Genomic DNA, 27,274 nt, shown 5'->3' with positions numbered 1-27,274 from the left:
ATGGATTGATTCTGGCTCCCACGTGCACACGTACGTGTGTGACAGGGAAGGCAGCCGCTGTGCTTTGTAACTGGGGGATCAGGCCCCTCCCCACGTTGCTGGGCCTCCCAAGCAGCGGCGTTCAGGCACATCGTGTTGTCTTTCCGTGGAAGATGTTGGCATTGAACCCCGCTTTTCCTAATTGAGGCTTTTCAAGTTCAGATTTGATGCCCTGTGCACGCCTGGTGTTTAGTTGGAACAGTTAAGGTTAATGGCTGTAGACATCCCCCACCTTGTGGGGGCGTGCTCCGGAGGGGCCGCCGGGCGGATGCTCGTGTGGTGCATCCACGTCCAGGCTGTCTTGTTATGACGTCGGTCCCCACGGTCCAAAGACAGTTATTAAAATTCTTGAAGCTTCTCTTCCCGCAGCTCAAGTTCAGGTTTTATCCGCTGCCCTGAGAGCCGCACAGCTTGACTCTGTGAGTCAGCCCCAGCGCCAGCAGGCAGCAGGTCTATACCGACTGTGCGCTCCAGACTCCTGCCCCTCCTCTAACGGTCAGGCGGCCCCGCCGGCCCCGTCATCCCAGGCCCAGCTCCCCTGGGCCAGGAGATTACGAAGCATGGTGAGTGTTTGCCCCCTCCCTCAGCCACGGAGGGTGTGACAGAAATCACAGAGCTGCATTTTCTTGTATTAATATATCCTGGCAGAGATGATAAATGGCAAATTTAATTTTCTTCTTAAGGTCATGTTTTGGATAACTGGACAACCAATCAATCCGGTGATTGATAACCCTGAGTCTCCTCCACCAAAACAAAGGCGGGGAGACCAAAAAGCACCTTCCTCCTCTCTGAAGACCACAAGGCCTGTTTCTTTGGGGGGCGAACCGTGTCAGCGCTCTTTCCCCGCTAACCGACGTGGACATCTTTCAGTAACAGGGGAAGGTGAATCGCACAGCTCCCAGGATGTAAAGGTGACAAAGGGGACCAAGCACCACAGCCAGCCCTCATCCTGTGTGTGCTCTTTGGGCACGTGCCTGCTCCAGGAGTGGCCCTGGAGGCCTTTTCTTGGAGGAGAGCATTGGAGAAGCTGACAGCTCACGACTTTTTATCCTGCAGTCCAGAGCCAGCCCCGTGAGGCTGGGACTCTGCCTCTGGGGCGAGGAGAAAGCCAGACACTTATTTCTTACTTTGAGTTTCTCCAGAAGCTTTTTAGTGCCCTTGTGTTTGGAAGCTCTGATACCTTCCTGATTTCTCCTGAACCTGCATGTGGGCCATTTTGAGCTGGGGTCCTTCCCAGGTAGGGGTAAGACTAGCAAATTAAAATCAGAGAGAGATCCAGGATCGTAAAGGCGTGGGAGTGTTGGCACCCTCTCATTTCCACGTGCCACAGGGGAGACTCACTTCAAACTTGTGGTCCCTGGAGCCAGAATACCAATTGTTTCTTCATTCACACAGTTTATGTTTTGATTTTCATGATTAAATGATCACCTCCTTTTACCCCCTTGGTCTGCTCCAGTAAAGCAAAAGATGAATTTCAAAAGCCTGAATATAAAATGTTTAAGAGTTAGTTAAGGTTGCCTTTGGTTAGTAAGGAGTGAGATGATAGCCTGTTTTGCTGATTTGTTTCAAAAAATAGGCCAGAAAACATGCGTTGTTACTCTGGAGTACAGCTGTCGTCTGTGTGAAGTGGGAAGGTGGGGCCTCGTTTACTGTGACGGGAGGTGTAATGGTATTCAGTTTCCTTTGTCGTCTACAGAAGTGAAAAAAGAGAGAGAGAGAGAGAGAGAGAAGAGAGGCCCCCAAGCTGGCTCTCTTGAGCAAAAGCTCCAGAAGGGCCTGTGCCATTGGGCTTTTGGTTTGTGGCGAGGGACGTCGGGGCTCTTGAGTGTGACTCTGAGGTCCCTCTGGGATCAGTCAGGATGCTCCTACTTGCAAAAGAAGGAAAAAGAAACAAAAAACTCGAAAAGGCTTAAGCAATGAGGACAGAAGAGGAGGTGAGGCTGGGAGGCTGATGCCTCAGCCCTTGCGTCGACCTGGGTCCAGCTTCCACTGCGCCGTCCTGATTAGTGTGCCGTCTCGGCCCTGGAAGGCCCGGGGCACGGGGGGACCCCTTTCTTACTTGTCTCTCTTGACTGCCAGGTGCTTTTTGCGGGGAGTGACCTCCCAGTTGCTGCTGGGCTAGTCTTGACTTGGGGTGGTTTACTTAACCTTAGCTTGGCTCCTGAGCCAAAGACTCTGGAATAAAATTAATTCCCGAAAGAAGAATAATGATTCATTATTTATTAATATATGTGAATGTATTAACTTGGAGAAATGGAGGTCCTAGGTTACCATACCAAAATATTTCTGTTTTGTCATGTCTGCTATTAAAATACATTTCAGTGAAAACCTTGGGAATGGAAGGTTCTGGTCATGTGCCTCAGTGCAAACAAAGCGTCTGTCAGTGTGCTAATCGACTTTCCTGGATCGTGTATTGAGCTGATTTGTCAGAATCCATTAAGCTGGGAGACAGTATGGCATTTCAAGTGCGAGGAGGAAAATCCGTGTTTTGTTTGAAGGAGAAGCTCAGATCCATCTCAGTTAACGCTGATCAATGATCAGAGGCCAGTATGTCACCACAGGATAGTCTGGCTCGTTTTAATTGTTAACCTAATGGAAAGGTTCGGCAGCAAACGTTAAAAGTATTTGTACGCGTGAAAATGGAGAATAATTTTCCAAGGAAACACTCCGTTATCAGCCACGTGTTCGCACTCAAGTTAAATGAGCCCCCCCTGCCCCTCCCGCCTCCCCTCTGGAGTCCAGCGTCGCCATGATCCCCAGTCACCCAGAAACGCTGGAGGAGCTGGTTCGCCACTTCTTGCAAACCTCAGCCTGCCTTCTGGAGTGGCCTGTGCTTTAAGTGTGTGACTAGTACTTGCGGGCATTAACCATAGAGGGGCCCTGGACCCTGGGGCTTCAAGAATGGTAAATGCAGACTCGGGTTGTTGGTCCTCACCAATGTTAGTCTATCTTTTGTGAGGGCCTCAAGCAGTCTTGAAATTCAAATGTATGAAATCTGTTTGCCTCAGCACTTAAAATGACTGACCTATATACAATGTCATAAATAACTGCAAATGTATTTTTTTTTCACATCTGGAGAGAGACCATTGACTTCAAGGGAAGCTCTGGTCTTGGTTTGCAGAAGTCATTTCTGGCCCTGAAAGAGGATTTTCTGAAGGGGGTGCGATAGGACAGCTTCCTCCTTCAGACTAAGTTGGTAATGTGCCAGATCAACCCTGCAGGACCCAGGCCAACCCTGCCGTGGAACCTGCGACCATTTGAAGACTGAACAGAGGCAGGACCCCACCCCACTTGAAGAGAATAAATCTAAGTTACTGGTTTGTTCCTTGAAAAGAAAAGCAACTCAAAACTTTACATTTTCTGGAGGTTAAGTTTAAGAATGCCTGTTGGAGCCAAATGTTTTCCTTCCATCAATATTAATGACATATCTTAGTTCATAATCTGTGTTGATAATATTTCCTCTCTAACTTAAGAAGAGTAAATTCTAAAGTAGTGTTTGAAGTCTTCTGAACAGTCTCGAATGGTATTTTAATAAATCAAATAAGAGAAAAGAATTTGACAAGTACACATTAATATTTAGTGTCTATTTATACAAGTCATTTAGTTTCTTTTCGTCTGGGAAGTTTTTGACAGCTTCTTTGGTTGAATCGTGTTTAGTTTTGTTCCTTCTCATGGCTTAGCTTCTTGTGCTCTGTAAGTTCCCTTAAATGTTTTTAATTATTGTATCCCCTTGTCCTTGCAGTGAAAAAGGTAAGTGGGTGATGTTTGTGAAGGCAGTATCCCGTTAGTTAAAGACAGTTACGATGAGAGCGTGGGGCTCCGGCCGCGGGTGCTGGGGGTAGTTGTAAGAAAAGCTAGTTTGCGTTCTCCAGAGCTGTGTGTGCCAGACTCACCAAACACTGTTCTAGACTGTTCTCTGTGGGATCGAGTGTTGGCCCAGTTCAGAAAAGATCAGTGTGGACATTGCTTTAATGTTAGTCCAGGCTGAAGGCTCACTCCCTGCAGAGCAGAGGTCGCCAGTCTAGAGCCGGAGCTTTAAGAAGGCCCTTTGCTCCTCGTATGTTTCTCCTTTGCTGTTTTCAGCTCCCAGTCCCAACCTCCTTGTTTTTCGTGACTGTTCTTCTCCCCTGCGAGCATGATGGTTTCCCTTCTCTCCTGTTTCCCAGGATATAATACCCCAGCCCCGGCTAGATCAGGACGTGTCGATGCCCGACCCAGCTCGAGCCCAGACTGTCAATACCGACAGAGCCAAACACCACGCCTGCAGCCTCCTGGGCGTGGCTGGCCCTGGGCAGGCAGAATTGGCGCTGTCTGAGAGAGATGTTCAAAACCCTGGCTTCCCACGTGCAGGTAAAAGGAGCCTTTTCAGAGGCCTGCCCAGGATAGGATGGGCCCTCTCATTAGGAAGAAAGGGGAACTGCAGGAAGGCTCATTGACCCGTGTTTTATGTGGCCGCAATTGGCATGTTTACTGGCCTCTGGTGAAATAAAGCTGTAAGTGGCCAACACCTGGCAACATCAGTGTTGCTCCAGAAATGCCACTCACGCTCTCGATAACACTGGACTATGCTTGCCTTTTGCAGTTTGTGTGTGTGCTGTGCGCAGTGGAAGGTACGTCGGACCCTAGTCTTCTCTATTGGTGAGCTGGCCGTGATCCTTGGGCACCAGTTAACAGCAGCTGACCTGGTGTCCGTCTTCAATGGCTTTTTAAAAGACCTGGACGAAGTATGAATAGGAGTCCTTAAACGCCTGTGTGATTTTCTAAAGGTAGAAAGAAGGATTAAAAACAAAACAAAACAAAAAAGACAAACCTCTTCTCTTCCAAACAAATTTTTAAAACCCTAGATTGTAAAGTATCAGTGGGAAAAAAAAAGCAGCTGTCTGGATTTCTTCCGGGAAAACATACCATCCAAAATCTTAAAGTGGGTATTCTTTCAGGGATGGTTAAATATTTTTGTATCTTTCCTCCTAATCTTCCTGTCCCTTAGAGCTCAAATTCTCTGGAGGATGGTAGACAGATGGCCCAGCATGCTCCGGGAGAAAGAAGGAACCAGGGTCCTGGGCTGTGCGTGACTTGCCTGGGGTCACCTAAGGGAAGAGCCCAGCTGAAATCCAATCTCAGTTCTGCACGAAGGGCTTTTTCTTTCAAGATGTGGCTGCTTCCCTTTTTCCCCTCCCCAGAGGTATGATGAGCATAAAAAAATAAGAGTTTAAAAATGACCTCGAGAAACTAATTACTCGCATACAAGAGCTGCCCTTGGCGGAATCTGGCGCGTGCTGCTCGGGGGATGGGGGAGAGATTTTCCTCTCGTGGCGCAGGGGCACCGAGCATGAGGGGGCCGGCTCCCTGGGAAACAGCCGTGGCATCATCTTCCCAACACACGTGCCTGTTTGTTTGTTTGTTTTTTTTCAGGCAGGAAATTATGAAAGAAGGCAGAGTAGGGGGCATATAGAAACAGACAGGCACATACACTGGCCAGGGGAGAAGGTTCGAAGCAGTCAGTGATGCATTTGACGTCTGTTAACAGCAAAGCTAATTCACAGCCACACTGGGTAATGGAGAATCAGACGCCAGGGAATGCACGGTTTTGCCGGTGACAAATGTATAATCTGGAGTGTAATAAAACACTGTGTTTGGGGACCTTTTGAAGGATTATATGTTTTTTATTGATGTATACAATTTTAAAAAATAGTTGCTTCATGAAGACCAGAGGAGAGAATAACTTTATCAGCTTCAGGAATTTGTAGTGACTGCTAACAGCAGGAATTGGAGGTTTCCATATGAACTAGCCGACTAACACCTGTCTGGGGAGATGAGAAGGCAAATTAGATGGAATAATTCTTAATTTTCCTGCCTCCTAATTGATTTCTAAACCAGCAGTAATAGTGTTCTTTTGGTTAAAGAGATTATGTTTTTATTAAGGGATAAACTGAATTCCAAAGCTCGAAGTTACAAATGCCTCATTCTCCGGGGAGACATTCATTTTCAGAGGCAGACAGGGCGCGAGTCACTGTGGAACGAGAGTGCTGTGCTGTTCTGTAAGGCAATTTATTCGAACCAAACAAAAGATGAATCACCCGCTCTGCAATGTTTTCCTATTAATCGGAGCAGTTTTTGCCCGAGCTTTCTTGAACATTCTGCGTGTAGCCTGCTCCGTAAGGGCACAGCGTGGTTTATGCACTTCAGCTCCTGAAGAAAATTATGCTCCAGCGAGAGAGATGAAAAGGTCTCACCCGGCCGAGACGTTTATTAAATAAAAACGTCCCCCAAGGTGGCTCAGATCTGTACATCATTTTGTGCGTGAAGGAGTTATTTAATTCCATTTTGTGCCGGTAAAAGGAATGTTAAAAGATGTTAGTGATTCTAAGAGTGAAAGCGTCACGTTAAGTAATCCTCCTTCCTGGGGAGGTGCACAATGTGCTTTCCGCGGCACGGAGCGGGTTTGTTTGTGGTGGTGGTGTTTGGGTTTTGGTTTTCACCTTGAGATTTATTTCAGTATCTGTAGTTTTCATTTTTTCTCGCTCTCAACTAGAAATCTCGCAAATTATTGTCTTCCCTGTAGAAATCCATCAGGCTTTTGCAGCTATTCAGGATATGATTTGGCCGATGCCAGGAGCAAACTAAAAGATTTTCTCTTTGCTGTGATCTTTAATCATTACGCTTAATTTGAGAAATTGAGGTTTCAGTCATTATGCCATGTTCCGGCGTATATTCTAAGAGAACAGAGAAAAACAGGCCCACGTTTTTTCCATGAAGGCATCGCGCCCTCTAGCGGCAGAGTGCGGGAACTCGGCGAGGTCCGCCTTGGGCGGGTTGACCCGCTTCCCAGGGCCAGGGCTGGGGCTGGGGACTGGGATGGAGACGGGGATGGGGTCGGGACCGGGGGTGGGCATGGAACCGGGGGTCCGGGACCCGGGTGGGGACGGGGCCGGAGACCGGGGATGGAGTCGGCGCTGGGGACAGGCCGACCCGCTTCCCGGGGCCGGTTACGGGGATGCGGACGGCGCCGCTGACGGTGTGGAGCTGGAGCCGGTGCCGGGCTGGGATGACCCGCTTCCCGGGGCCGGGCCGGGCCGGTCCAGCTCGCTTCGCCCGACGGCGTTATCTCCGAGCTCGGGCTATCTAGGTTATTGAAGCCAAAGCCGCTGATACGAATTCTGTGCTTCCGTGCCCATGATACTGGTATCATTTTTCTGAAAACAGTGCTTTTTGATATCAAAGTGTTACCGGCACTCCTGGCTTCTGGTTCTAACTTCCTTCTAATCTCTTTTTCATTTCCTTTCTTGGTCAGTGTGGAAATAACGCCATTTATTTTCCTACCCTTCTCCCCATCCCCAGTTAGAAAATAGTGAAAGCTTTGGCGGTAGGTTTTTCCAACCAGCCATCTTACGAATTTTTTCCCCGGAGTAAAGGGCTAGCGCTCCGAGTGCTCTCCAGGCCGACCTGGCTGGGTTTGAAAAGCCTCGTGCGCCGTGCGTGAGCCGCCAGCGAAAGCAGAAAATGTGATTTGCAGCGTCGGGAGCACCGCGGAGACCGGGAAGTCGCATCTGTGTTCCCTTGATCTCTTGATCTTTGGGAACTTAAATGTTCTGGCTATTTTTATGTTATCTGATTTTTAAAGTTTTATGTGCTTTCGAACTGATAACCTAAAGTTGAAATATTAAATCCCTATTCATAAATTTTTCAGCCTCTGTTTTACAAAGTTTATTTCCTTTTTGTTTGATTTGTGTGTGTGTGAGAGAGATGAGGAATTAAGATTTTTTTCTTTTTTCCCACTTTTCTTTGTGTGACCATTTTCACTCAGCTTTCTGCTTGTGAAATGAGAGTAAAGAAAAACTAATAATGTGTTTTTCACCCCAGAACAATGTCTTTTTAAAAACTTTCAGACAGCTGATGCTGATTTTGGAACTCTATAATCCCAGTGGTGTTTACGATTACTTAATGCAGATTCCTTAGAGTTGTGTGCAGATCCAGCTTCTGAAGTTCGGCGGATCTCCTTCAAACTAGTAAGGAATCCTGGCCTTTTCTGTATATGATTTTTAGAAAAAGAAATATTTATATTTCTTCCATTTTTAACTCCTTTAATTTTTCTGGGCTTAATTTATTAATTTACCCATGAGAGCAACTTTTAAATTGTGAAAATAGGAACTGAATTTTAGCTTTATCAATGTGCAAGATAGCTCTTTTGTTCAGCTGTATGCTTGAGTGACGCAAATTGTGGGTAAATCACTTTATGTATGAAACCCTGTAAACGATGGCTGAGTGTTTCTTTTAAACTCAGATTGGGTTTACCCTCCAGCAGAGCTTTGTAGAAAGGTAGCTACCAAGCAAAGACTCCAGCACAGAAAAACCAATCCCGTTTTATGTGGGCTTATACCAGCTGAATACCGAGGGGAAAAAAAAAATCTCATTTGAAAATACTGATTTAGTGAGGTACTCTGATGAGTTAAAATTGTATAAAAGTGACATGTTCTGAAAGGTAATGAGTTAGTTACTCTGCGAGGGGGCATTTTCTAAAATTTGGAATCTTAAGATTAATGTATTTTTCTAACGCCAGTCCCTTGTAAAATTTCATTTTTTATGAAGGCATTTTATGTGTATGAGTATGTATGGCCGTTTATTTAAACATCTTTTTTTCTCTGTGTTCTAATGATGACTGTGACAAAAATGACTTTCTCCTGTGCTTATAAATTCATTTTAAAGATGGAAGGGTGCATACAAATGTCTCGTTTCCAGGTAGAGTCGTATTCGTAATTCAAAGAGATGGCAGCATTTAAAATTTGCTCTTTTGATATTTTTCCCAGGTTGTGGCAACTCTGCAGAAATTCTGTTCCAACAGCAAAAGTGCACTGGGTTTAAATTTCATCAGTGAACTCATCCTGAGGCTCTGGCACTGTTCTAAGTGGGTCGGAAGGCGAGCTTTTGCTTTCCTCGGTCAGGGTAGCTTGGCTGGGGGGAGCATCTCCCCTGAGCCTGTGTGTGCCATGTGCTGCTGTCAGGTGCGCCTGGCAGAGAGTCGCAGCCCTGGAGGACTGACTCGCCGGGAACTGGGGGGCCAGGTGACCAAACCCCCTTATCTCACAGGAGATCGGGTCCAACCCAGTCGGGTAGAGTGACTTGCTCAGAGTTCCCCAATCCTTCCAGGCTTTCATCCTCTGGATCGGATTAGGCGCGCAGTGCGTACCGTGTGCCCGGTATGCTCTAGGTGTTGGAGACAGAAAGTGAACCGCCGCTCTCTTGGCACCTTCCATCTGGTGGGGTGAGGGCCAGGCCCAGACCCTGCTTCTGTCAGGGCTGGTCAGCACTGCGCCTCAGTGAAGCCGGGAGGAAGGTGGGGTGAAGGACAGAGCAACAGACTAGGGCAGAGACCGTTTCATCTCTTTAAGGTGAAGTTCATGTCAGCAAAACTTTACCTGTTTAGCAACTCGGGTCACCCTCTCTCCCTGGCATCTCGGAAATGAGGGTGTGATGTGTTTGGCTGGGGACCATGGTTGTCATTTCTTGAACACCTCTCAGTACCAGGCATCCTATCCTGTCTCTGATCCTCAGGAACGAGGCCTGCCAGCATAAAATGTCAACCTCACAAACCACAGGCCCAACACTACAGACTTCTATGAAGAAGAATTCAGTGCTCTGAATTCTTTTGTGGAGAAAGGGTAAGTGAGCTATTTTTGCTTGTATTTTAAAATTCTCTTTCTCATAGATTAGAAAGAGAATCTTCTGAACAATCTGAAAGATTGTTCAGAAGATTTGAACAATCCATGGTGAAACAAAAGGAAAAGGCACCAATTAATTTTGGCCAAGAAAAATCATTTTTTTAATGTTTTCACTGATTATTAAAGATTTAGAAAAGCCACAGTAACTAACAGAAGGAGGGGCTAAGGACGCATGCCAAGGGGCATATGGGTTATTTAAATACAGGGGGAGGTTATAACCTGGACGTTCGGGGCCTGATTTTAGAGTCAAACCGGCTAGTTTGAAGCCTGAGTCTACTGCTTCCCTGCTGAGTCGCCTTGGGCAAAGCACCCTCTCTGCACTGCCTTTCCATCCTCTGTGAACGGAGCACCAGTGGTACAGGCCTGCCTCCTAGTGTGGTCGAGAGGCTTTGATGACATGATGCAGCCAGGTCACCTAGCGCGGCACCGGCCCCTGGAAGACACTTAGTAAATACCAGTGGCTGTTGTTAGTCACCCTGTAGTGGGAGGGTCCACAGTCCTGACTAGGAGTCTCCACCCCGCTGTGGCTTCCTGATCATGAGATCTTTGGGTGTCACCACCACATGGGACTCACCTGTAGAGCCGGGCTCATTCTGATTTCCACGGCTGGTGGTGAGGATTAAATGAGTGAACACGTGAGACTCTGTAAGCAGAGAAGCGCTGGGCAGATGCTGGTGGTCATTACAGAAGCAGTGTTTCTACTTTGTTTGCAGAGCGCCAGGCACTGGCTTGGGGTCTGGGCTTCGGCTGCCGCATGACAGGCACGGCCCCCGCCCTCAGAACCTGAGTTCTGGTGAGTAACAGAGCTGAGGGTTCCTAACCTGTATTGGTGGGCACTCTGCTCAACTGCAAAAATGATCTGCCATCCCTGTCACTTCTCCACTGCATAGATGAGGAAACTAAAGCTCAGAAAGTTGAAGCCACTTACCCACGGCCACACAGCTAGTAAATGACCAGGTTTAGGTTGTGAATGTAGACCTCTCTGGCTCAGAAGCCTTTGCCTTCTCCATCGAATGTTATCCCAGTGCTTGGTAATGAATTGTAACATGTTCACTGCATTTTTAACCAGATCCAGTGGTTGAGATTTTCAAATTCAGACACACGAGGTGGGGAGGGGGTAGCTCAGTGGTAGAGCACGTGCCTGGCATGCACGAGGTCCTGGGTTCCATCCCCAGTATCTCCATTAAAAATCATAATAATTTTAAAAACCTAATTACCTCCCTCCCAAAAAACAAACAGAAACCCAAAAACAATTAAAAAAAAAGTTCCTTAAAATTCAGACACACACACTCCTCAGACCAAAAGATCCTGAAATTACTTCTCTGGAATTACAGAAGTGTATGCTGTTAGAAAAACCATGCTGATCACTATGGAAAAATGTCCCTTTTTGGGCTGTGGCTTTCTCTTCATCACAGGCAGTGGTGAGTGAGGAGTGTATCCCTGTGGACCAGTTTGTCGAAAACTTACTCCCCAGCCTCTTAAGCTTTGCATCAAACCCTGTGCCAAACATAAGGGTTTTGCTAGCCATAGCTCTAAGGCAGATGCTACCCTTGGAAAAGGGAACATGGACCATTTTTCTGAGCGTACAGATTTTAAACTTCATCAGGTGGCAACTCGATTTTCTCTTTAGGAAATTGTGGCAAATCATGTGAGAGCACATTTCAGATTTGCTATATAAATTGACCTATTAATTTTTATGCATAAACCTTATTTATAAAATGACAAAAGAAATTAATATAGTTCACTTTTATATTTAATAAACATAGACTAAAATGTAAAATGTTAATAGTCTTCTAGAAATGAGGGACACTTTTATAAATTTTGTTATGACATAGAGATTATGAAACAGCAAATTTAAGCCTTAATGGTGAGTATATCTTAATGGTATTAATTTTGTAGTCAGTCAGAAAAAGTTTATGGCCCAACCATGTCACTTACTTTAAACCTGCACAGGACTTAACGTGAGACTGTGCCAGTCGGACCGCTCACTTCTGCATCACATGTGTAGGAAAGCATCTTAAATCCTGACCTGCGCATACCTTTCTTGCCACTGCCCTCCCATCCTTCACCCCATCTTGCCAGCAACTTGCTCCCCATTTCCTGTGTTCTCCATGTTGCCAATTCTTTTGTATCAGAGGGAGGAAAAAATAGTATTAGAAGATTTTTAGTTAGAGTTTTAAAAACATACATACCTATTCTTGGAAGTCTGTCTTTAAGATTTAGGAAATACTCTTTTATTAAAGCAATTTTATCATTTTAAAGGAATTTTGTATATGATTATTATATGAAAAATGGCTTATTGTCCCTGAGATGTGGTTTTAAAAAAAAAAAACCCTGAACCAGAGTATGTTTCAGAACACAGTTCATGGCTCATGTGATTCAATGTCGTGTTTTTTCCCTTCAGCATAGTTTAGAAATGCTGGTAACCCTCATCTTGAAGTCGTTGAAGAGACCATCTTAGCTTTGCAGTCAGACCAAGATGTGTCTTTTTTCGCCACTTTGGAGCCAAAGTGGCAGACTATTATAGACACTTCTGTGCTAGAAAAACAGAGTTCACCACTCTATGGTCACTCACATTCTGCCCGTTTCACGTTTGGCACATGTTCCTTCCTGTGGCTTGAAGGGAAGCTGCTTGTGTCATACCTGCCAAGGGAGAAAAGATGTCTGGAACTTTGTCGGGCACTCAGGTGACTGGCTCCATTTGCAGCCACAGGGACCCCTCCCAGGATGGGCACCAGGGCCTGTGCTGCACCCCTGCGCCCCTACCTGCCTGATCAGGAGGTCTGAGAAGAGGCTGTAGGAACCAGGTGGCTAACAGGGTCTGGGGACTTCCGCGGCGTCAGAGTGCCTGGGAGCGATGTGTTTTCTCTACTGCAGGCTCTATTATTTGGTCCCAACCCACCCCCAAAATAAAGTACTTTGTTAGAAGTCTTTTAAGTCTTTAACAGACTTGCGTATTTGACTTCCCTTATGCTTTCCTACAAAATACAACTCATGGTATAATATTTCATTTTTAACTGAAATACTGTATGTGTGTAAATAACTCTTGACAGGAAGAAAATATATTAATGTCCTGTTAGCCTCCTATCAGTGAATCGAACAAATACATCATTTAAATTTATGCTCCACTTTGAGTTGCTGCAAATATAGCTCAGTTTGTTTACTTTTGAAAAATGTGATAAAGAAATCTACTAAACAGTGATTTATGGTAGTCTTTCTAATATTGTACTTTGTTATAAACTGTACTTGGAACTTTTCCTCAAGCCGTCATGCCTCCTCTTCCTGCCGGAACTGTTTCTATAAAGATGTGTATTGGCCTTTGAGAGAGGCATAGAGCAGAAAGATTTTTCATTCTTCTATGGTTATATTATCATTTGTTTAAGAACTTGGGAGGGAAATTGATCACTGAGACATGCGGATAGTGACTTTACATCTAATGCTTTAGAATCTTAACAAAAAACAGGAAGCCATAGTTCTGATCAGCCCATATAACTGCCCACAAATACGAGTGGTTTGGGGGCTTAAATGATGATGCGCTTCAAATTGATCCAAGTACACAGAACTTCTATGTCATGCTTTTAAAATTTAGGTTAAGAGAAAGAGACTCTAGAATTTAAATAGGTTTTACATTAATCAATAACTCAAGGCTCTATCAACATTTGATTAAATTCTGCATACATGTATGCTGATGTTATTTTTCTTGTTTCTATTTTTATCTTCTCAAAGGCAAGCATAAGGGAAGGAAGGAGCAGCCTCTTTGGGGTCCAGGAGCCAGCTGCAGAGGGCACGCTGGCTGTTTCCAGTCTTCCCCTGCATCTTTTCCTTATCTTTCTTTTTTTATAAATAAAATTTCTGGAGCTATATATTGAATTTCCTGGTATACAGGATGTCCCCCCACCCCCAAATTCCATTTGGCTGAGTCTTTCAAAAATAAAGGAAGGAGTCCATACTGTGCCAAGGAAAATAAGGCACATGTATGAGAATTTCAGTTGTAACTCAGGACAGCATTTTGGCAACTTCAGCAAGGAGTGAGTTGATACATCGGAGGCTACGTATTAAGAAAAAAAAATCAGTCCGTCTTGCATTCAGTCCTTGCCAAAAGTCAATAGAGATATTGTTTTGCTTCAGTAACAAGCAAATTTTTTTTATTGTTGTTGTTGTCTTGAAATTGAGATTGTCATGTTGTTAAAATCAGTTGATCTAGCAGCGATAGAATTATTCAACTGGAATCTTGTATCCTGAGCAGAGCTTAATTTTCCGTTAAGGGGGAAAAATTAGCTTCTGTTTGTGTTGTGATGTGTGAGATTTGCTGCCGAATCAGATGTGCTGGTAAAGACTGTCGAGACTTTTTGGTAAATAATCACCTTTAAAATATCAGTTTATGTCTTAAGATTTTTCTGTCATATACTGTGGATGCCTTTCCAGTGCGGAGATATTTTTATGACTGTAACTTCTCTGCAAAAAGTATGTTTAAAGTTCCCATTTTATTCCTTTTTTTTGGTAACAACTGGGATTTCTCTAAGACTGTCCTGGTTCCCTTTGCTATTCCCTCCTGCAGCTTTGCCTTCACTTTGGCTCTTGGTCACAGGTAACGGAGGTGAGCGTTTGTGATGGACCTCCGCACCTCTGCTGCTGTTTACTTGAGCCCTCCGCCTCCTCCGGTGAATTAGTGGAGAAGCACAAGACGCCCTGTCACAGACAGCGCTCCTTGGAAGGACCTCAAGGACTGCGTTTTGATGCAGCTTTGCACGTGTTCACAATGGTCTCTCTCCTGCTTCCGGAGTGGCCCAGTACTGGTTTTTTTTTCTGTCAAGTTGGGCCCAGATCTGCTTGAAAAAAGTCATATTTCTGCAATGTTGGTTTTCTCATTCACGCTAGAAATACGATTTTTAAGCATGACTAAAGACTGTGCTTGACAACAGCTCTCTGTAGACGATGCATGCAGGGTGATTTAGAGCTGTTATTCACGCATAATTCGTCCAGGTAGTTGGCCCTGAATTGTGCGATGAATGTATTTTAAACTGACATGGAGAAGAGGGCAGTTTTCCTAACCACGGCCACAAGCCGCCTCGTTCTCCAGGTTCAAGGAGCTAACATTAAGAGCAGCTTGGAAGCTGCCAGGAGTTGGGGGTGTGGCCGGAGCCGGGCCTGCGGGGACGCGCGGCCTCTCAGCGATGCCAATTGTACCGATCGCAATAAACTGAGGCAGCGCCTGGGTCCTTTCCTGTTACTTAACGCGCGTCACCTGCGTCCACGAGGAGCGGCGCCTTGGTTAGCTGCGGGGCCGGTGGGCGCCAGGGGCGGGGCGCGGGGGCGGCGGGGGCGGCGGGGGCGCGCGGCCGCCGCGTGGAGGGGATGACGCGCGGCGGGGGCCGGGCGGCCGGCCGGCCGGCCATGCGGAGGGCGGCGGCGGGCGGCGAGGCGCGGGCGGCCAGGCAGCCCGGGGGCGCCCTTGGCCCGGGCCCTGCTTCGGGCCGGCGCGAGGGGCAGGGGGCGGGCTCGGCGGGCCCGCGACCCCTCCCCGCGCAGCCCCGGCCCCGCACCCGCGGCCGGACCCGCTTCGGGGACCCACAGGCCACGAGTCTGGCGCTCAGCGTGACCCCAGACGTCTTCGCCATGCGGGTGCTGCTGGAGGATTCCGAGGAGATGTTCCGAGTGACAAACTGCCGCAGCGACATGACCGTGCGGGAGCTCAAAGAGGAGCTGGACCTGATGGCTGGCATTCCCTTCAACCTCCAGCGGCTCCAGTTCCTTGACCAAGGTGGCCCCTGCCCAACCCGTTTCCCGGCCACGTGCGCTCCCTACGCGCGGGGTGCCCAGTCCCTTTCTGAACCCAGACGAGGACCCTCAGATATCAGAACAAACCCCAAGCCCCTGAAACCCCAAGTGGAAAAGCGAACCCTGGCCACACAGGGACTTCCCAACTCCAGACAAACCAGGTTCACATTAGACCTCAGATCTCAAGCAGACCCTGCCCACAGCAAGACCCTAATCCACAAGACATTCTGCCTGTGCTGGCGCTCTGATCCCAAAGCAAGCTGTCCAGTCCCACCTGCCAGCCTGAGCAAACCCTGCCTGTGACAGGACCCCAAGTCCCAAGACAGACGGTGTCTGAGGGTCTTAGCAGGACTCTCAAATTCCCATGTCTTCATCAGGGACCCAAGTCACCAAACCAGCCTCACAAGACCTCGAGCCTGAAACACCTGTCCTCAATGGGACCCCACAACCTAGGACAACCTTGCTGGTGTCAGGACCCCAAATGGAGGCAAACTTCAAGTCCCGGTGCTGGGCTGTGGGACATCAGAACCCTCAGTTCTCCAGCCAGCCATGTCCATGCAAGGACCTCAAGCCCAGAACAAACCTGCCCAAGATGGAACCCCAAATCTCCAGGGTTACCATGACTACCTCAGAATCCCAAATCCTCAGGCAACTGTGTCCACGCAAAGGACTCTAGAGTTCAGAACAGGCCCTGCCCACTTCAGGAACCCCAAACCAAGGACAAACCTGCCCAAGACTGAACCCCAAGTCCCCAGGCTAACCATGTGACCATCAGAATTCTGTGTCCTCCATAGCCGTGTAGACTCGAGGACTCTAAAGCCCTAAACTAACTCTGCCCTCCTCAGGACCGTGTGTCTGTCCACAAACCATACCGATGTCTGAACCTCAAACCCTATCCCTAGGCAAGCCCCGCTTACAGCAGAAACCTAAATCCCAGAGCAGACTACCCGGATCATGACCCTGAATCCCAGAGCAGACGACACCCAGTTCTGAGCCCCCAATCTCTACCCAACCAGCCGTGCATCTGAACCCCAACTCATCAGCCATCTCTGTCTACATAACGATGCCAGCGCAATGAACACTTCCCACACTGGACCCCATAATTCAGAGCTAACTCTGCTCACATCTGAAAGCTACCATGACTACCCCGGAACCCCAAGCCAAGTGTCTTCACAAGGGCTCCAAAGTATGAGAGAAACTCTGCCCACAGTAGAACCCCAGAACTCAAGTCCAATCTACCCATATCTGAGCCCCAAACCTCCACAGAACCCATGTCTACACAAGCACTCTAAGGTCTGAGCCAGCCATATTCATGTAAGGAAAAGTTCAAAACAAGCCTTGCCTGCGTGAGGACCCCGAAACTTAGAGCGAACTCTGCTTGTATTTGAAACCGAAATCCCTCATCAAACTTATCCACACTGAACCCCCAATTCTAGACCAAACCCTGCCTACATCAGGACTCTAAATCTCAGAGCCATCAAGACCCCCACATTCCAGGGCAGACCTGTCTGATTCCTCACCCCCAGTTGCCACACTACCCAGGACTCCATCAGAGCCCCCAGTCCCGCAGCAAATCCTGCCCACAGAAGGACTCCGCATCCCAGAACAGACCCTCCCCCACCAGGACCCCCAGGCAGAAAGCGAACCTTGCTTTCACCAGAACCCAAAATCCAGGGCAGAGTGCCCTAATCGGGACCCCAAATCTCAAAGCAGGCACTGTTCACGTTAGAATCCCGAATACTGGCACTGACCCAGATCATATCAGGACCTCGAATCTCAAGCTGTGTCCTTGTCCACGTCAGGAACTCAAAGCTAGCCCAGCCGGAATCGGAACCCAGAGCCTGAAGCTCACGGTGGCTGAATCAGGACCCCAGCGCCCCTTTATCCAGACAGATCCCACACGAGAGGCACCCAGTGGCAGGCCAGGGCCTTAGGGCCCCACCTCTCCCTCCGTCAGTCCCCTTCCCTCAGCCAGAGGACCTGGGGTGTCCCGATCCCTGCAATATTTAGGATATGAGGACAGAATGAAAGCCCCTGGCTTTGTGAAATTAACACAAAAACACTTCAAGAGAATGAAGATATTAAAAGCTCTCTAGGCTGCTGTACAGAGAAAGTGAACAGCCGATATTGCAGAGAGGCTGGTCATCCTGCCAGGGCCGGGGAGTGATGGGGGCAGGTCTGAAAGCAGCCTGTCTCCGGGAGCTCTGTTCTCCCAGGCCCTGCCCTTTCCTGACCTGTGAGACAGAACCCTGTTAACGCTAAAATTCTCAGCGCCATTCCACTCCAGGCAGGAATGACTTGGGAAGCTCAGAATGTATACTGAAGGCCGAAATCCTTCCCTTTGCCGTCCTGGAAACGAGTTCAGCATTTTTCATGATGTATTTGCTTTGCTATGGGGGGATTTGGAAGAAGTGTGGGGGGCATTTTTGAGGCTGTCTTTGGAAAGAAATGTGCCTGAATTGAATGTGTTAAGAGTGAAGTGAGCTGGGCAAAGAAAGACTTAGATTTCAAAACAAGAGATCTGAAAATTACCTATCCTGAACTACCAATGCCTGGCATGCCTTCTGTTAATTTATTTTCACTGGTGAGTTATGCTGAGCAGTAAATTTGAGAAAGCTAGGAGGGAAGGGAAGAGCTGGGACAACTTAACACTGATGTCACAATCCTATCACTCAGCAAGCACTTAGCAACTGTTAGAAGCTTGACCTCTCTCGGGATTGCCATCCTTCCTGCTGATGGCAAACAAGAAGGAGACAAGGGGCCCTCTGCTGATAGAAGAAATTTGGGCTTCTGCCGATAAAGAATCAGTCTGACGCCTTTTTCCCCACCTCCAAGGTTGCCAGGGAGGTTGAAATGAGATAATGTGTGTGAAAACCTTGAGTGAGGCAAATCTGAAAGGGAGTGAGCGTGTTCACGGATGGGGTCGCCTTTCCCCTGCTGTCGTCAACTCTTATAATTTATTTAGCTGGTGATAATTAGTATTTGTCTAAGCTGAAGGCAGTTGCTGCCTGGCTGCAAAAAGAGAATTGCTCTGATTTCTCTAAGAGCTGTTTAGCATGTGTGAACTGTACCCTTGTCTTTCTTGGGGAAACACAGCCTGACTCCGTTTTTTCAAAGTTGTTAGGAAGTCAAGCTGCCTTACTTAGACTAATTACTGATTATCCTCTGTGTTAGAACCACAAATAAGACCTTAATTAACAGATTTTTCTAATCACTATACCGAGTTTACATCCACCACCCGGAACTGCGGGGAACCATCGGGGGGGCAAGGAAGTCAGGACTGAGAAGCGCGCGGTGCTGGCGGGAAGGCGCATCTGCCCAGCTCTGCCGTCCCCTGGCCTCGAGAGCCTCTGTTTGCTCCTGCGGCAGTCAGAAGTGACCAGCCCGGCTTGTTGTGAGGGTTAAAGAACGCAGGAGCTGAGTAAAGGCACTTAGCAATCACTCACTCAGGAAACCAAAAAAACTCATGAATTCTACTCGGAATAAATGATAATCCAACCTGGGCAGCGCTGAGACATGATGTTTTGGGCACTGCTTATTGGAGAGAGCAAATTAGTCCCCTTATCCCTAAGCAAGATTACAGGTGGCCGGGTAAGAGGGGGTGTGTGTGCATTTAAAAAGGTAAGCCCAAAACAACTTCGTTTTCTTAAAATGTTCTATAGTCCTAATCTACTAATGCTGACGGTCTTCCCCCAAAAGTCTGAATTTAAGAAGGGTGAATAGATTCACCCACCCCTTTTTTTTTCATGTGAGTCAGGGGCTGTTTTGGGTGATGACACAGAAAAGGAATTTTCCCATCCAGAGTCCAAATTCTGGTGGATGTCAATGTTACGATGCGTGCATTTCCAGAGGTTCTCCTCTGGGGACAGTTTTGTCCCCCAGGGGCCATTTGGCACCATCTAGACATTTTAATGATCCCGACTAGGTGGGTAGGCTACTGGCATCTGGTGGATAGAGGCCAAGGATGCAGCTAAACACCCTACCGTACGTAGGACAGACCCAAAGCAGAGACTCAGCCAGTCCTGCATGTCAGTAGCACCAGGGTTAAGAAATGTTGCCATGGATCAGAGTTTAAAACATCCAACAGATTTTTGTCATCATTACCTCTTTAAGCTAACTGATGACAGCATTAACCAGAATTAGTTACTGTTTCAGCTTAACGTATATAAGTTGTATAACCACGTTGCGTCATGTCTGTAATATACAGTTACTTCAAGCTCAGGTAGTTCTACTTAGAGTTTGTCTCCTAAATTGACTTTATTTCACTCATGTACTTTTTTTTGCAATAGGACAAGTTATAAGTACAGAGTTTATAAATCGTTGCCTTTTTTTTTTTTTTTTTTTTGGTTTGGCTTCTATTTGAGCTAACCCAAATTAATTTTCTAAAAAGCATTAACAACCACAGACTGAGGCGGAGTTGTCAAATGAGATTAGTGCTTGAGGTTCTAAAATGATCTTTGTGATATCCAAGGTCAGATCATCTCCTTAACTAATGTAATAGTTTATCTTTAATATTCAATTTTTCTTTTTAAAGAAAAAATGACTCCCCGCAGGAATTTTGATGGATGACGCTCCACTGAAGTTCTATGGTGTTGTTCCCGGTGGAATTATTTCATTATGTGTCTGGCACTATGATGGATGGATGGACCTCGTTCTGGCGGCTGTGGAAGGAGATTCCAGTAAGGTGTCTTCACGCTTCTTTAAATGGACCTTCTACTTCGTGAAGCAACTGTAAATTGTGTGTGTGTGTGTGTGTGTGTGTGTGCGCGTGTGCGTGTGCGCGTGCGCGGGGGTGGGGTGGGGGGCGGGAATCGCTTAGTCTTTCATGTGAATATTTGAGCAAAATTTTCTGAGTAGAGAGAAAAGATAACAAGGACTCGTGTTACCACAACCAGATACTACAGTGAGTGTTTCCATTTGCTCTTTGGGTTTGCGATTTTACCGCGTTTGCCTAGTTGTGATTTATAACCCACTCTCCCCCACCCCAAAAAGAATCAGGGCAGCACGTTTTCTATTCGCATGTATATTTTGTAAAGTTGAAAACCTAGTGTAACAGTGGAGAACCCCAGATAACTTGCAAGTGCGCGGCCCAGAGCATGGGATGCTGCAGACCCCCTCCCGGGGGCTGCCCCCGCCAGAGGGGGAGAGACCTCATACTGCCTGGAGACAGAGCGGGCGTCTCCACTCGTGGCCAGACCTCGAGCTGGGCTCTGATCAGGATGTCCACCCCACAGTGAGGATGAATCACTCGGACACGAGGGGGCAAGTGCTTGTTCTTTCTGGAAAATAAATTTGGATGAAAAACTGAGCTTGCGGAGAAGAGGAGACGGAGTTTACTTCTGGTGGGGATGGGGATCAGGTTGGGGGAGAGAGAGGGCTGGGATTAGGTCTGGGGAGGGCAGGTGGGCTCTGGGAGGCAGGGAACCCCACTGCCTGTCCTGTGTGCCTGAGCCTTGGAAGGATGGTTGGGTTCCATCCCAGCTGTTGGCATAACCCTTTGGTCCCTTCTCCGATTTTCTCCCCCGCCCCTTCCTTGCTTCCCCTCTGCCTGGGGCAGTCGGGTCTGTGCCTGGGCTCCCACCCTGGACATGGGGTGATCCCCTCCTGTCTCGAGCCAGAGTTTTGCCATCACCCTCCCTGGGGGCCCTCACTTCTTTCACCGCCCTGTCCGGGATGCCCCGCGTCTGGGACAGGGCTCCTCTCTGCTGGAGCCCGCGGTCTCTCTCCCGTGCTCAGAGCCTTAATTCACCATGAGATGATGACATCGCGAGGCTATCATTCATCTGGGAGCAGAGTTCAGAGTGTTCCAAAAGTTAGTGGAGACAATGGGCCCCAAAATAGCCCGGAAGACCAGAATTCATCAAGTCTCTAGGGAAGCCTGCGCCCCTCTGGGGAGGCTGTTCTGTGCCGGCTGGGGTCTTCCTTGTGCTCGCAACCACCTTCCTCTGGACACCCAGAAAAGCTATTTTCTCTCTTCAAAACATGGACAGGAAGAATTTCCTGCCTCCCCAGCCTGCCTGATGGTAAATTCGTATTTCCTGACCATGTATAGAGCGTTACACAATGTCACCCTCTGGGCGGCTTCCAGCTGCGCCGTCGGGGGCTGCCCCTCTCTGATCCCAGCGTGAATCTGGCATCTGAGCGAACTTTTCCTCGGGAACGTCAGTCGCCCCCCAGCCAGGTGTGTCTGCGCTCCTGCCGCCACTCAGGCTCACGGGGCTGGTCTCTGTTTCTCTTGCCCAGCTGTCTTTCCTCGGTGTTACTGAAGATTCTTTCTACCAGACTGCAAATTCGCAGCGTTTTAACAACCAGCAGTGGAAGACATGGGTGTCTCAGAGAGCATTCGTGGCTTTGTACATCGCCTCGCACCGAGGTCATGTGGAGGTGGTGCAGTACCTTCTAGAACACGGTAATTCTGATTGAAGCTGAGTATGTTCAAGAGTGGGGGGAGCCTTTTGCAGGGAAAGGGGACAGCGTGGCTCGTCCTCCTGGACCTTCAGCAGTGGCTTCCCTGGACCCAGGTTTGTCAAGCACCATTACGGGCCACTCAGTCCCTGTCTCAGGGGACTTAGGACCTGTTAATCGGAGGCTGTGTCCCCCCTCTTGGCCAGGTCTCAGGAAGATGCATTCTGTTGTGGGGCGACGGAGCTTTCAGGACACCAAGACCAAGGAGCAGCCGAAAGCGTTTCCTGGCTTGTTATGTCCAAGCAGACACACTGCTGGGGAGATCCCCAAACCGCCTGTGTTCTTCCTTCCCTACTTGAAGTTCCATGTCTGCAGTGACCCGAGGGGCCTAACCCCAGGCCGGCATCCCTCTCTTGGTGGTTGATAGGCTGGCCGATCTCCTTTTTCTCCAAGCCTTCGAAATATTTGCCCCAAAGTCTCTTTTTCTCTCTCCTCCACCAAAAGGCAATTTCTCTCTCTCTCTCTCTCTCCATCCATAGATAGAAGCCTTAGCCCACCTGGTGTCTGAATTAAAGGGCTGTGCCTGAGGTTTTTGGGTGTATACTTTATCTTCCTTGGATGGAAGATATTTTGGGGGGAAAGAGGCCACTGATTGAGATGTAGACCCTTCACGAGCCATAAGCAATAGTTGCCGACAGCCCAGGTTTCCTGGGGAAAAGGGAGAACGTAGCATTCGGTCAACAGTTTGAGGCTTAGGAGGGAGCCTCCTCTGAGGGTCTCCCATATCAACTTGTCTCCGAAAGAGACCCCCCTCTTCCCAGGCTTTGGGTTTGACCCCAGGCTCTCTGTGCTAGTTCCCCCACTTCCACCAGCCAAGCTGGGAAAACATCTCAGAAGCCCGGGCAGGATGATGGGACCACGTGTCTGTGATGGGTGAAGGTTCTCCCGACTGTCCTCCCCTCTTCCTCCCCTGCTTCCTGGACTTTGCCTGTTGTACGATGAAATATGGGCTTTTCACAGCCCAGCAGTCCTTTAAGCTCGTAAGAAGTCATTTTCACTCTGATGGAACTGGGATGTATTTGGAAGCACCAGTTAAAAAATTGCAGCCAGCTTTGCAAAGTTTTCTGTCCTTTGCAGACAGTGGCTGCAAAGAGGCGCCAGGGCCGAGGCTGGGCGTTGTGAGAACCTATTTAAAACTCTACCTCACAGACCAGCCATAGCTCATAAAAACTGGCTACCAAAATGTCAGCTGCCTGTAATTGAATTGCCTTGTTTTCTGTGTCATGATATTTGTTACCCAGAATTTGATTCAATTCAACAAGTCCATATTGGACAACTGTCATTAGTCCATCCATCTGCAGAAGGCAGGGAGGAATTCAATCGAAGTGAAATCTGTCCATGAGACAGGCTGCTGGTCGTCTGTCATATTCCAGGCGGCTGTCCTTGCTGGGCATTGTGCTACGTGCTGAGGGTGAAAACAGCCGTGATCAAAACAAGTGTGTTTTCTGCCCTTGTGGAGTTTATGAAGGGAAGTCAGCAAATTATTACAAATAATTAATTCCATGGTCAATGGTGCGTGGCGTGTTCTGGAGACACAGAATGTCTACTGAGCAAAGGCAGGGGATTCGTGGAGAAGGGGGGTGGCTAAGGAAGGTTTTCCAGGGGAAGTGAATGAAATCTCAAGAAGTTAGAGTTAGCCCAGAAAACAAAATACAAACAGAAGGATATGAGAGTGGTGTTAGCAATGGGAACAGCATGTGCAAAGATCCTGGGGCAGGATCAGGGAGCGGGTATACTGAAGGGATAAAGCCAGAAGGCTGGTGTGAGTGGAGCATGGAGGAAGGGAGGAAGAGCACTGGGGAGGGGGCTAAACCTGGAGTGATAAGGGGAGGTGGGGTGAGACGGCGCAGTAAACACCTAGAATATGGCCCCAAGTGTTGTGGATGCCAACAAGGGAATTTGAGCAGCAGAGGGAGTGATAAGGGCATTGTAGGAAGATCACTGGCTGGCATCAGAGGGACACGGGAGGTGAGGCAGTGCTGGATGCTGAGGGGAGCAGCAGTGCCCCCCTCTGCTGCATTGGGTGCCAGGGGTGGGGGGCAGTTGTTAATTCTCCCAGGCATTCTGTTCCCAGCCTTGGCCCCTCCTGTGCTTCTCTTCTTGGATAGGTTTCTGAAGGTGTGGCTCACAGCCAGCATGGTGGTCCTCCCTCAGCCAACTTTCTTATTTCACAGGAGCCAGCTGTCGCGGCAGGACCCCCGTGGGCAGGACCCCCCTGCACGTGGCCGCAGCCATGGGCCAGCTGGACTGTATAAGCCTCCTGCTCAACCATGGGGCCTCCATCAATGCCAGGGATGCCAAGGGCGAGACGCCCATGTCCGTCGCCCGCCGCCTGAGCGGCAGCCAGAGCGAGCGGCGGATGTTCCTCTTCTACTGGATGACGAAGCTGGGGACCAAGGGCCTGACCGACCCCACCATGAACAAGGGTTTTCAGAGAGTTAAGACCGGGTTTGGCTCCAAGAAGGAGAGCAAGAAGTAGCTCCCGCTGGGAATGTCTGTGTGTCGGCACTTACTCGGGGCTGCTCTCCAGAGTTCACGTCCCCCGCAGAGCAGGATGGCAGGGAAACATGGCAATTAATCTGCATCAGATACGAGATGACCTGTCCTGTTGGCAAATGACTTGGGGAGGGGACTGACGGAAGGGGGTGAATTTGTGTTCATTTCCTCATCCATTACAGACTGAACAGGCTCCCATGCCAGCCTTTAATTCATTGTAGCCAGCTATTTGTTCATTGTAGCCAGGAACGCTGCTTGGGGTGATGGGAACCAATTACCTCCCCTCCCGTCTGGACACCGTCTAATGCATTGGCGTAACAGGGGTAATAGCGATAATGACAATGGCCCTGTTGTTCCGGACAAAACGAGGACGGGCAGATGTCGAGAGGTCAGTGTGCAGGGTGACCTGAGAATTTCAGTTTGTAAAACTCATGGAACTAGGTGCTCTCACAGCTAGCAACGTTCTGGAAGTTTTCCTGAGCCTTCCTGGACGGGTCTGCTGCCTGAGTCAGTGGCAGGACTGGGGGAGACATGAGGCTGGCGGGGTCGGGGGTGCTGAGAGCTTGGTTCTCCACGAGGGGTGCCTGATAGCTCTTGGTTTCAAGGTGGTGAGTCAGCACTGGATTTGGAGGACATGGCATAAAAGAAGAAGATGAGCTCGTAGGGGAGGGAATCAGAGCTGGCAGCTGCTTTTTGCCTTTCTTTCCAACCCCAAAGTTCCAAGCACCCTCCTCTCACTAGCTCCCGCCTTTCCTGCCAGAAGTAGGGTGGCTTCACCATCCTTACTGCAGGGCAGTGTCTATGCTTAACTTGAGGCTCCATGCCCCACAAAAGCTGTAGACCTCCGGGTGGCCTGCCCTGTGGGTGAGTGAGCTGGTTGTGGGAGACAAGAGGGAGAGGTGAGGACTGGGGCAGACTGACATGCGCACCCTTGTCTGACCAGGGTGCCATGACTCAGCTCCAGCAGAAAAGTGAGCCAAAGGCAGCTAGATCTTTCCAGAGCTTTCCAGAGCTGGAAATCCGGCTTTTTGATATGATAAGTTCTGCTTTTTTAAAGCATTGGCTTGAATTTTTTGAAGATCAGCCCAGGGTACAGAAGGAGTAGGAGATCTGAGGCACACGAATGGGACTGTCTGCCGTTAACAGACTAACTTGTCTCACTGAGAAAGGAGGTGGAAACAACCTGAGGCTTGCTGGAACATTCCATGGCTCTGAAGCCACAGGGTGGGAATGGGTGTTGCTGGGTGACACGCTTTGCCCACCCTCCCACCCCGCAGCCACGATGCTTCCCTAAAGCCGTCCATCCTGACCCAACTTCCAGAATCAGTCTGCGTGGCCACAGTCTCTCCACTGTTGAAGTTCTGTTTTTTTAAGGTGCTGGAAAATGGGACTGTCTGCTGACCGCCCTTCTTTCAGACTTGCATCCCAACCACTGGATTCTGCTTTCACATTAATTGGCTGCATTTCCTGCTGTCAGTGCGAGTGAGATCCGCGTTGATGACACGGCTTGACACTCGGTGGACTGGCTGCACCCAGCTCAGCAATCTGTTTGACAAAGAATAGTCAGGAAAAAAAAATACAGCTCAGTATCAACTGTGTCACAACAGAGAGCATGTGTTTGGCAGACGTTCTCCAAAGTCAATAGGCAGATATTAAATCACTTCGACCAGCGGGGTCAGTTCATTTAGCTAATGAGGTGTGTTTGGCAGGGGGACCTGGGCACCCTTTTAACTTAACAAGTGGCATGACTCAAAGTCCTGTGTTTTCCGAGAGCTTTGCTCTGCTGTCTTTATCGCCGGGCGAGCCAGCTGCCTGACACTTGTCCCTAAAACTTTGGAGGGAGAAGCACTCTATCTTCACATGCCCCCAGTTCTGTGAAACGTGTGGTCAGGAGCTGGGTGAGTTCCAAAGTGTCCGTGGTGAGCTGCCGCTCAGCCCGGGGCAGGGTCGTTCGGACACCTTTGTAAGTCCTGGGGGCTCTTCATTTTAGACGATCTTAACATCTTAGCTATTATATTCAAACAAGTCTGCGTCCCCTATTCAATAAAATATGTCCACAGCCACAGAAGACTGGACTGACAGTTGGACTGCTCATTCTAAGCGGATGATGGCTGCTGGGTGCCCCCGCACCCCTACAGATTTCCACTTACCTTGGCTCTGGGATGCTTAGAGCCACGGTTAGCACCCACCTGGGGCAAATGCCCAGCCCCACTCTCCCTGCCTTTTCTCTTCTCCTGAATGAATTATAATGAGTTTCCATGTCTTGTCCAACCACTTAATTTTTTTTGGGGTGGGTGGAGGTAATTAGGTTTATTTATTTTATTTTATTATTATTTTTGTAATGGAGGTACTGGAGATTGAACCCAGGACCTTGTGCATGCTATGCATGTGCTCTACCCCTGAGCTCGACCTCCTCCTTTATACATTTAATTGTAAGTTGCCTCCAATCCTTTCTGGAAGCCACTGCGGTGTTGATTAGAAAGAGATCACAGCAACTGTGGGGTTCGGAGGGTGGATGACTCAAACATCTTGCCCAAGCCTGGTCTGCCTGACCCTGGCTCCCCGCCGTTCAGCCTCTGGTCCCTCCTCCTGTCCCCACTGTCTCAGGGGTGGCTGAGTTTTCTTCTGCATCCGGTCTATTGGCCTGGTCGCCAGCATCCTCTGGAACCTGGGGGTGGAGGGTGCCTTGGCTGCCCCTCTGGACCCCTGTTCACCGGCTGGGTGTCTCAGCCCTATCCAGGGCTTGGGCACCTTGCCTCCTCTCTCCAAAGACTCGTCCC

The 27,274-nt window shown here is 48.6% G+C and overlaps 2 protein-coding genes and 1 long non-coding RNA gene across 4 annotated transcripts in view; all 3 read left to right on the top strand.

Annotated features, from left to right (window-relative positions):
* The window catches only part of LOC105071964 (putative serine/threonine-protein phosphatase 4 regulatory subunit 1-like), a 50,614-nt gene extending 49,138 nt beyond the window's left edge, over positions 1–1,476 (top strand). The window contains 2 exon segments of the mRNA XM_074347904.1: positions 394–602; positions 723–1,476. Coding sequence (XP_074204005.1) covers positions 394–602; positions 723–1,070 — 557 coding nt within the window. The 3' untranslated portion in view covers positions 1,071–1,476.
* An 8,225-nt stretch (positions 1,477–9,701) lies between these two features.
* Positions 9,702–14,971, top strand: LOC105071808 (uncharacterized). 2 transcript variants are annotated; one of them, XR_006726198.2, is made up of 2 exons: positions 9,702–10,548; positions 14,344–14,971. It is a non-coding gene; the product is annotated as an uncharacterized LOC105071808 (long non-coding RNA). The 2 variants fall into 2 exon arrangements; XR_012500679.1 differs by having other exon boundaries at positions 13,482–14,971.
* Positions 14,972–15,247: 276 nt separating this feature from the next.
* Positions 15,248–26,562, top strand: ANKRD60 (ankyrin repeat domain 60). The gene is made up of 4 exons (XM_010958571.3): positions 15,248–15,516; positions 20,087–20,217; positions 21,777–21,942; positions 24,173–26,562. Exons 1-4 carry the CDS (start codon positions 15,372–15,374, stop codon positions 24,475–24,477), a joined length of 747 nt encoding a protein of 248 aa, XP_010956873.1. The 5' UTR covers positions 15,248–15,371; the 3' UTR covers positions 24,478–26,562.
* Positions 26,563–27,274: the final 712 nt, after the last annotated feature.

The sequence above is a fragment of the Camelus bactrianus genome, chromosome 19 (genome assembly GCF_048773025.1).
Source record: "Camelus bactrianus isolate YW-2024 breed Bactrian camel chromosome 19, ASM4877302v1, whole genome shotgun sequence".
NCBI classification, from domain to species: domain Eukaryota; kingdom Metazoa; phylum Chordata; class Mammalia; order Artiodactyla; family Camelidae; genus Camelus; species Camelus bactrianus.
The sequence above is the reverse complement of the archived record's forward strand: the minus strand, read 5'-3'. Positions and strand labels throughout refer to the sequence as shown.

Coding starts and splice junctions, on each gene's coding strand:
- ANKRD60 (XM_010958571.3), top strand. CDS start 15,372: ATGCGGGTGCTGCTGGAGGATTCCGAGGAGATGTTCCGAGTGACAAAC. Junction 15,517..20,086: donor GCTCCAGTTCCTTGACCAAG/GTGGCCCCTGCC, acceptor GACTCCCCGCAG/GAATTTTGATGGATGACGCT. Junction 21,943..24,172: donor GCAGTACCTTCTAGAACACG/GTAATTCTGATT, acceptor CTTATTTCACAG/GAGCCAGCTGTCGCGGCAGG.